At 37.2% G+C, this 10,532-nt stretch overlaps 2 protein-coding genes across 2 annotated transcripts in view; both read left to right on the top strand.

The window, feature by feature from the left end:
* The first annotated feature begins 1,398 nt into the window (after positions 1-1,398).
* LOC144448516 (succinate dehydrogenase assembly factor 2, mitochondrial-like) lies at positions 1,399-6,999 on the top strand. Its single transcript, XM_078138784.1, has 4 exons — positions 1,399-1,455; positions 2,207-2,394; positions 2,886-2,995; positions 6,095-6,999. The coding sequence occupies exons 1-4, from the start codon at positions 1,399-1,401 to the stop codon at positions 6,211-6,213; spliced, it is 474 nt and encodes a 157-aa protein (XP_077994910.1). The 3' UTR covers positions 6,214-6,999.
* A 3,154-nt stretch (positions 7,000-10,153) lies between these two features.
* Positions 10,154-10,532, top strand: part of LOC144448168 (monocarboxylate transporter 12-like) — a 4,084-nt gene continuing 3,705 nt past the window's right edge. Inside the window, exon 1 of the mRNA XM_078138322.1 lies at positions 10,154-10,346. Within this exon, the coding sequence (XP_077994448.1) occupies positions 10,154-10,346 (193 nt within the window). The remainder of the gene's footprint in view (positions 10,347-10,532) is intronic.

The following is a 10,532-nucleotide window of genomic DNA, read 5'->3' as shown; positions in this document are numbered from 1 at the left end:
ACTTTTGTATGGTTCATTTATAACACTAGTACTTTTCTATGGTTCATTTATAATGCTAGTACTTTTGTGGTCAGTTTATCTCAGTATTCTTTGTACTTCATGAAATGAATCAAGTATCAGTCATCCAGATTTTATATTTTTTATCAGGATTTCAGTATTTATTTGATAACATTTATAAAATGGTAAGTTATCAACAGAATTCATTTGTGGTTTATTTTCCTGACTTATTCATTGGCAATGGAATGTAAACATTGTATATTTTATAATTAACGCCACATGTTATTATGTATCTCCTCTTTATGTAAAGCTGCACTACCTGAAACTGGAACATTTTCTGTTTTGTTCAATATAACAAATTACTCATAACAGCGTACCCTCTAATAATAGCCAAATTTTGTTGCGAGTCAAAATAATAAAAAGCTGGCATTTCACCATGTACGATGAGATAGGGAACACCAAATTTTGGAGCATCACTAGATATTGTGTGCATTTGTGGCGCATCAAATTGGCTTCGAGGGCACACTGTCCATCATCGCAAACCACGGCCTGTTTTACGGCAGTGTTCTTAACAAGCCTTCGAAATGTAGTGGTAGAAATAATAACTCTGGTTTGCGAGAATGACACTGTCGTACACGTCTCAGTAAATAAATTGTTGGTTGTCCGGTCAGAAAACTAATACTCCAGTTACACCTAGCACAGCCCTAATGTAAAATGATAACAGTATACGCACTGTAAAACTTCAAATAAGTGACTGTTTGTTTCAAGTTTAAATAACTCTATTTTTTTAAAAGTGTACATAACTTGTAACCTAATTTAGTACTTAGATGTAATGGTACTTTGCTGTCTTAGACAACTCAAATTGAGAAAGATTTTGAAATTGTCAAAAATTCTAGGAAGCGTGTCCTTGAGATTTGTAAGTTTTATAATAAAGATCATCTATTATTTATTAGAATTAAATAAGAAATATAAACACACCATTCTACAAACATATGATTATGTATATTTTCACGAATGTATACATATGCAAACACACGCTGTACTGACTGACCGACTTGCCACACACACACACACATGAAAAGAAATTGCAAAGAACTCAAGATTTGTCAAATGTGATATTTATGTAAATATGATGATTTGTAATTTCACAAATTTATACATGTACTTGAAAATGGAATAAAGAAAATTCAAAATCTCAAATTTTATGTAATAAATATATTCATGTCATTTCTGTTTTGTTCTCGATGTGTGGTTTCATATATTACAACGATTTCACTAATTACCTTTTGTTATTCGAGTTCTTGTATGTCTTTGCACTTGTTCAAGAAGGAATGGTACACGGAGTCAAAATGTAAAAACACCGTAGAGGGCGCTATATATTATGTTATATAAAGTGTCAAAATGGCTGCCTTGTTGAGAAGCGGTGTGGGTCTATCGCGAAGTTTACTGCAAAGACAGGTAAGTGAGGTGTTGTTGTCGTATTTTGGTCTGCATTTACCGTTAATGAAACTCAAAGTCACATATTAAGTACAATTCTAGAATAAACTAGCTGTATTATTTACTCCAGATCATGTGCCATATCGTCTGTACACAGTACGTATTTCCAGGGCATAACAAAATCAAATGATACACAGGCACTCGAATCAATGTGTATGATTTAAAAAAAAATGTGTATGTAAATAAGACAAGGTTTGAAGGTTCGGACAACCTAACGAGCCACAGACTGTTTAAACCTTGTCTTATTTACATACAATACATATTTTTTTCCTACACATTGATTTGAGTGCCTGTGAAATGATATGAAGGCCTAAAACACGCCTAGTAAACCGTAGACCTATCTTCATTTTTTCCAGCAGAGAAGTAGCTTGTTTAATATATATTTGTGTGACAGGAATGATTTCGTATTGACCCAACTTAACTACAATATATGCTGAAATTTAGTCTAGTTCCAGAGGGGGCAGTATTACGTATTGAAATGTTTTTTAAAGAACATACTGTTCTTTCATTTAGATCGCTTTAACTGTTTCATAATAATAGCATATGATCAGATACCAATTTGAAATTTTTAGCCCTCACTTTGCCAAATCCTGGACACCCTCATGTGATGTTTACCTGTAAAAAGGCCAGAAATTTGGTTATCAGACCATGGCAAACTGCAGTCAGATACTCCTTTCACTAACCGTAAATAAATTGTGTATTAATATTTCAGATCACAATCCCAGCACTAAGTCAAGGTCATAGACTGTATTCAAATTATGTAATTGATAACACAGGTCAGTCAGAACCATCAGTTCCGGAATGGAAAGCACCAGCTAACGAAACGATCCAGTCACAAAAAGCAAGATTACTTTACCAAAGTAGGAAAAGGGGAATGCTTGAAAATGGTCTTTTATTGGGGTGAGACAATCAGTTGTACTCTGTGCCTAGAAACATTGGACAATTTAAATGACCTGTAGTATGTGTATGTTTGTGTATGTATGCAATGTTTAGGACAGATTTTAGAAGGGGATATAAGGAATATGACCTAAGTCATTTGCATTTCGCTATATGTGTGTGCATACAGTATATTTTGTGTCTCACTGTCATTTTCTGTCAAAGTCTCTGTTTCTGTTTCTGCGCTTGACTTTTTCTCATCACCTCTCTCTCTCTCTCTCTCTCTCTCTCTCTCTCTCTCTCTCTCTCTCTCTCTCTCTCTCTCTCTCTCTCTCTCTCTCTCTCTCTCTCTCTCTCTCTCTCTCTCTCTCTCCATTTTTATAATATCACTTACCTTTAATAACTGTATGATGTATTCATTACCATCTTCCTCCCTCCCCTCTCTGGTTTAACAGTGTAAAAACAATACTCTATTTGTTTGCCTATGAAGTAGAATTATTTTTTTATCTCATCAGTACATTTGCTGCAAGATATTTACAGACATTTACTGCAGAACAGTTGAAGATATATGACACTCTAATAAATAAACCTTCCAATGATTGGGAGTTGTATTACTGGGCTGTAGGTAAGTGTAACAAACCTTCCAATATTTGGGAGTTGTATTACTGGGCTGTAGGTAAGTGTAACAAACCCTTCCAATGATTGGGAGTTGTATTACTGGGCTGTAGGTAAGTGTAAGAAACCTTCCAATGATTGGGAGTTGTATTACTGGGCTGTAGGTAAGTGTAACAAACCTTCCAATGATTGGGAGTTGTATTACTGGGCTGTAGGTAAGTGTAACAAACCTTCCAATGATTGGGAGTTGTATTACTGGGCTGTAGGTAAGTGTAACAAACCTTGCAATGATTGGGAGTTGTATTATTGGGCTGTAGGTAAGTGTAACAAACCTTCCAATGATTGGGAGTTGTATTACTGGGCTGTAGGTAAGTATAACAAACCTTCCAATGATTGGGAGTTGTATTACTGGGCTGTAGGTAAGTGTAACAAACCCTTCCAATGATTGGGAGTTGTATTACTGGGCTGTAGGTAAGTGTAACAAACCTTCCAATGATTGGGAGTTGTATTACTGGGCTGTAGGTAAGTGTAACAAACCTTGCAATGATTGGGAGTTGTATTACTGGGCTGTAGGTAAGTGTAACAAACCTTCCAATGATTGGGAGTTGTATTACTGGGCTGTAGGTAAGTGTAACAAACCTTGCAATGATTGGGAGTTGTATTATTGGGCTGTAGGTAAGTGTAACAAACCTTCCAATGATTGGGAGTTGTATTATTGGGCTGTAGGTAAGTGTAACAAACCTTGCAATGATTGGGAGTTGTATTATTGGGCTGTAGGTAAGTGTAACAAACCTTGCAATGATTGGGAGTTGTATTATTGGGCTGTAGGTAAGTGTAACAGACCTTCCAATGATTGGGAGTTGTATTACTGGGCTGTAGGTAAGTGTAACAAACCTTCCAATGATTGGGAGTTGTATTACTGGGCTGTAGGTAAGTGTAACAAACCTTCCAATGATTGGGAGTTGTATTATTGGGCTGTAGGTAAGTGTAACAAACCTTCCAATGATTGGGAGTTGTATTACTGGGCTGTAGGTAAGTGTAACAAACCTTCCAATGATTGGGAGTTGTATTATTGGGCTGTAGGTAGGTATAACAAACCTTCCAATGATTGGGAGTTGTATTATTGGGCTGTAGGTAAGTGTAACAAACTTTCCAATGATTGGGAATTGTATTACTGGGCTGTAGGTAAGTGTAACAAACCTTCCAATGATTGGGAGTTGTATTATTGGGCTGTAGGTAAGTGTAACAAACCTTCCAATGATTGGGAGTTGTATTACTGGGCTGTAGGTAAGTGTAACAAACCTTCCAATGATTGGGAGTTGTATTACTGGGCTGTAGGTAAGTGTAACAAACCTTCCAATGATTGGGAGTTGTATTACTGGGCTGTAGGTAAGTGTAACAAACCTTGCAATGATTGGGAGTTGTATTATTGGGCTGTGGGTAAGTGTAACAAACCTTCCAATGATTGGGAGTTGTATTATTGGGCTGTAGGTAAGTGTAACAAACCTTGCAATGATTGGGAGTTGTATTATTGGGCTGTGGGTAAGTGTAACAAACCTTCCAATGATTGGGAGTTGTATTCCTGGGCTGTAGGTAAGTGTAACAAACCTTCCAATGAGTGGGAGTTGTATTACTGGGCTGTAGGTAAGTGTAACAAACCTTCCAATGATTGGGAGTTGTATTATTGGGCTGTAGGTAAGTGTAACAAACCTTGCAATGATTGGGAGTTGTATTATTGGGCTGTGGGTAAGTGTAACAAACCTTGCAATGATTGGGAGTTGTATTACTGGGCTGTAGGTAAGTGTAACAAACCTTGCAATGATTGGGAGTTGTATTATTGGGCTGTGGGTAAGTGTAACAAACCTTGCAATGATTGGGAATTGTATTACTGGGCTGTAGGTAAGTGTAACAAACCTTGCAATGATTGGTAGTTGTATTACTGGGCTGTAGGTAGGTGTAACAGACCTTCCAATGATTGGGAGTTGTATTACTGGGCTGTAGGTAAGTGTAACAAACCTTCCAATGATTGGGAGTTGTATTATTGGGCTGTAGGTAAGTGTAACAAACCTTCCAATGATTGGGAGTTGTATTACTGGGCTGTAGGTAAGTGTAACAAACCCTTCCAATGATTGGGAATTGTATTACTGGGCTGTAGGTAAGTATAACAAACCTTCCAATGATTGGGAGTTGTATTACTGGGCTGTAGGTAAGTGTAACAAACCCTTCCAATGATTGGGAGTTGTATTATTGGGCTGTAGGTAAGTGTAACAAACCTTCCAATGATTGGGAGTTGTATTATTGGGCTGTAGGTAAGTGTAACAAACCCTTCCAATGATTGGGAATTGTATTACTGGGCTGTAGGTAAGTGTAACAAACCCTTCCAATGATTGGGAGTTGTATTACTGGGCTGTAGGTAAGTGTAACAAACCTTCCAATGATTGGGAGTTGTATTATTGGGCTGTAGGTAAGTGTAACAAACCCTTCCAATGATTGGGAATTGTATTACTGGGCTGTAGGTAAGTGTAACAAACCCTTCCAATGATTGGGAATTGTATTATTGGGCTGTAGGTAAGTGTAACAAACCTTCCAATATTTGGGAGTTGTATTACTGGGCTGTAGGTAAGTGTAACAAACCTTCCAATGATTGGCAGTTGTATTACTGGGCTGTAGGTAAGTGTAACAAACCTTCCAATGAGTGGGAGTTGTATTACTGGGCTGTAGGTAAGTGTAACAAACCTTCCAATGAGTGGGAGTTGTATTATTGGGCTGTAGGTAAGTGTAACAAACCTTCCAATGAGTGGGAGTTGTATTACTGGGCTGTAGGTAAGTGTAACAAACCTTCCAATGAGTGGGAGTTGTATTATTGGGCTGTAGGTAAGTGTAACAAACCTTCCAATCATATGTTCCAATTTACCATTATTTTCTATATTTTTCATACATTATGCTTACATCTTTCACCAATATCTTTCTTCATTTACCTGTAAAATGCTTATGATGTACAGGGTTATATCGAGTCTGCTGATTTGTAGTGACAAGGTACATTATATAAATCATATTTCCTTGGCTGAATGAAGAAAAATGATAATTTCTAACTGATGTGTATTTCTAGGTAACAAACCAACACCTGAGGAATACAACAGTGAAGTGATGGATTTACTAAAGAAACATGCTAAGAATGAAGACATGGAAAATAGAACCAGACAACCTGATCTTGAAGAGTGCATGTGAGCAAGTCAATATGTGATCTGAAAAGTGCATGTGAACAAAATACAGACTACGGGAATAAGATAATTGCATGTGAACAGAAACCCTTGTTTGGTGGCTATGCTTTCTCATGTGCTGCACCACGTCTTTGGAACGAATTGCCACTGGATCTTCACAGCCAATGCTTTCAGGAAGAACCTTAAAACATACTTATTTGAAATGTTTTCAATATTTAACTGTACAGCACCTCTGAACTCTACTTCATATTGGATACAGGCACTCTATAAATTTTTTGATTGATTGATTGATTGATTGATTGATTGATTGATTGATTGATTGATTAATTGTTATCTTATTACTGTGCCAGAGACATAGGATGTGGTGCCAATGGCAGAAGCTGGAATGATCAAGTACTGTATAGTAATATACACTCTAGGTGAAGCACCACTTACTCCCAGCAATTCCTAGTAATCCAATAAAACTTGATGTTATCTGATCCCTTGCTATGTAGTAACTCACAAGAAAACACAGTTTTGCTATTTAGACCCATGACAAAAAAAAGTTGTTAGTTATGAGAGGGCATACTACTGCATAGAACAGTAGAGGCCACATTATAATATACATGTAATGACTGTATTATAGATTATTGCTCAAACAGAGTGTTATAAGTTGGAATGTTTTTTAGATAATTACTACTTGTTATTTTACATTTTGTTTACCATTTCATTGTCATTCATGCATACTGTATGTAAATGATATACATGTAGTACAGCTGCTTACTTCTGTAATTTAAATTACTGCATTGTTTACCCAGGAATGAAGAATGGTAAATCCCGGTTAAGTATGTTGTATATACAGAAAATAAATATTATTGTAGATAATTGTCATTATAAAATGGATTGTGATTATGTTATAAAAATATTGAAAGCGAAATATTTGTTGGAAATATGTGATTTGTGACTATTTTGAGGTGTTTGAAACTCCAGTGTAATTATTTTGGATTATTGAATAGTATGATGTGATGTGATGTGATCTGATGCGGTGTGGTGTGGTGTGGTGTGATATGATGTGATGTGATGTGGTGTGGTGTGGTGTGGTGTGATATGATGTGATCTGATCTGATCTGATGTGACGTGGTGTGATATATAATATGATATATGATATGATAAAATATGGTATGATGTGGTGTGATTTGATATATAGTATACTACATATAGTATGAGGTATATGATTTGGTATGACATAATATGGTGCAATATGATATATATGATATGATATGTTATGATTTGGTATGACATTGTCTTGTCTGGTATAAATATGGTATGATATGACATGATTGATGCATGATATACAATTGCTTTTGTGATACAAAGAACTATGGAACAAAAGCATTACTGACTTTATTTGGTACTCTGCTTATTTGCAATAGGCATATCATGTGTGACACCAATAAAACACACAAGAATTCGTGTTTAAAGTATTTGTCACCAAAAACAAATTGGTTCTAGAGCTTTGGTGGAATCCAATTTACTACTCCAACCAAAAGCATTGTTTTCTCTTGAGTAGTAATTGCATGATGATTTTAAAAATATACCCACAACCCCCCCCCCCCTCCTCCGAGTAGACAGGTGGCAAGAACCCTCCAACAACAAAATCGAAAACAAGCAATAAAAGAAAGCAATAGATGTGAATTAAGGAATAGAGGCAGTATTCACAGATTACTGAAACATTGAAATCAAGGTGTTTTGGATGCATAACCAATACCTTTAAAACTTATAACATGGTGGCAGCGGTGGGATTAAGTCCTTTAAACCATTGGTTCTGGGACTGATGTCCTTTTCCATACCTTTAAAGTAATGGATATCTTGTTTTTTAAAAATATTTTAACAGGCGTGTTAGGGACCGGTCAGTTTCTTCAGCCTGGGGGGGGGGGGTGGATTCTTAAATTGAGCTGACAAAAAGTCACTGACCCCCCCCCCCCCCATCTGTAAATTCAAAAACAGGCTGACCCCCCCCCCCATCACTTAATTCTAAAACATGATGACCCCCCCCCCCCCCCATATATATAATATTCACATGACAGGTATTTTTTATCGTGGCTCAGTGTGGACTGCTTGACTGTCTTGCATCTACTTTATAAGATCCCGGGTTAACACTATCATAATTATAATTATTGACTAAACAGGGTAAATATATTCCAAAAGGAGTTTAATATCATCTTGACAGTGAAAGATACTGGAAAGCTTGAGCAGGGAATATGTACATCTGTTATGGGGGTCCTAGGGGGTCTCCCCCTAGAAGCCCTGGAGGTATTTTACTCTGAAAAGTCAATTTTGAGACTATTCAGGCCCTTTCAGACAATAATTTCCAAGCTTTACAAGACAGCACCAACATGTAAAAAGAAAAAAATATATTTGAAATATTAAGTTTGATAGCATCTTGAATGGCATCATTTATTTACATGTAGTGAAGGTCAGCACATCTACCGGTAGTATCATTGGTAGGGGAGATTTGGAGTTTAAGGCAATTTTAGACTATCTTGCTTGGTAAACATTTCACATCTTTAAAAGACTATCATCTCAAATTAGAATTGGGTGAAAATATTTAAGAAAAGTTTAATACCATTATGACTGTAAAAAGGTTGTTGGTGCATCTGAGTGTTGGTTGAATGCTTGAGTGACCTATGGGGGTGAATGAGTCCTTGGGCGTTTTCCCCCTGGCAGATCAGCAGTTTTTTGCTTCTATTAAGGCAATGTTTAGGTTATTCATAGCATTTGAGTTAATATTTCCAAGCTTCGAATAGCTAACGTAAATGTAAGTTTTAAATGAGTTTCCCATGTCACATAAAAATGGCCCTGTAACATTGGTATAGTGGCATTAATATTGCATGTATAGTAAATAAAGTCATCGGTATGTTAGAGAACTTTAGGTGGTCATACCTAGTGTATAATAGAAACTGGAATCTGATGAGATGTGGTGATTTGTAGTGTCAATAACATGTAGTGTCCAAAATAGAAAGTGTATTAATCCCTTCTGACAAGTTCACAGTGACGAGTAGGGAACATTTTAGATTAACTTCTTTTATAAACTATTTATGAAGATTACCATTACGAAACCTTCAAGTTCACTTTTGCCCCAAAGTGCAATATAAGTGAAGCACTGATTGTGAAACAGCCAAGCATTTACATGGCATGTTCTGTAACTAGTGTGGTAGCTAGGTAATACATGTATATATATATTTATAGTTATGCTTGAACTAATAAGTAAGAATTCATGTAAGAAACAGGGAGAAAAACAAATATTGACATGTTTACCACATTTCAGACAAGGCTATATGCCATTGTAGAAAAAGGATTTTTTTCTTCCATCACAATCTAAAACACAATGACCCCCCCCCCATCTACAATTTTGAAAACAGCATGACCCCCCCCCCCCACTGCCAATTTCAAAAACAGGGTGACCCCCCCTCCCAATCCACCGGTCTCCCCCCCCCAGGCCGAAGAAACTGACCGGTCCCTTATGTTTTAGGGAAAGGGATTGAGGGAGGGTCACTTTTAGTTCGACGGAATCGGGGGAGGGTCATATTTTACGTAACAGCACGGACCTGACCCCCCCCCCCCGATTGTAATTACCGCAGACTCCCTAAAAACATTTACGAACATGGCGTTGTATAACGCACGTGACCACGGATAGATCATGTCACACTTACAAAAGTCATGCTGACCTTAATACTAGCCTCTGTTTGGCGGCACTTCATATACGCCCTTTCTAATTATATGTATGTGTCGTTGCTTCAACAATAACACATGCTCATGCCCTTGAGGATTTGTGAGAATAACGAACCTACATAATCGAGTCTCAGACGACGGATGAAATCATAACGTCGTACGCTTCATTGCTCAAAAGTCACCCAAATCTTGGGTTTTACTCGTCTTCAAGATTGGAGACGGTTTTAGCATTCGATATGGCGAAAGGTGACACAGCTGGTTCTTACAAATATGTGATAGTTTTTTGTGGCCATGTTTTCCAGTTCTTGGGAGTTGGTGGACTGAGTACAATGGGAGTGTTCTATGTAGCCTTTTCGTCATACTTCCCAGAAGGTGCCGGTGCAACAGCAGCCATGAATTCGATGGCATTTGGGCTTGCAATGTGTACAGGTATGGTATATTATCTCAGAATATTATAAAGAACACGGAAGGTACTAACATCTCCATTGATGGTGGAGTTGAAGTAAACCGTGATCCCAAAGTAGAAGGGGTCACCTCTCCCCTTATACAATCATAGTAAGTCCGGTTTTCACCACTTTCTGACTATAAACCCCGTCACAAGATGCTGAAATTTAA

This window comes from Glandiceps talaboti, chromosome 17, assembly GCF_964340395.1.
Source record: "Glandiceps talaboti chromosome 17, keGlaTala1.1, whole genome shotgun sequence".
Lineage (NCBI taxonomy): Eukaryota > Metazoa > Hemichordata > Enteropneusta > Spengelidae > Glandiceps > Glandiceps talaboti.
This window is presented reverse-complemented; position numbering and strand designations above follow the sequence as displayed.

Coding starts and splice junctions, on each gene's coding strand:
- LOC144448516 (XM_078138784.1), top strand. CDS start 1,399: ATGGCTGCCTTGTTGAGAAGCGGTGTGGGTCTATCGCGAAGTTTACTG. Junction 1,456..2,206: donor GAAGTTTACTGCAAAGACAG/GTAAGTGAGGTG, acceptor TTAATATTTCAG/ATCACAATCCCAGCACTAAG. Junction 2,996..6,094: donor GTTGTATTACTGGGCTGTAG/GTAAGTGTAACA, acceptor GTGTATTTCTAG/GTAACAAACCAACACCTGAG.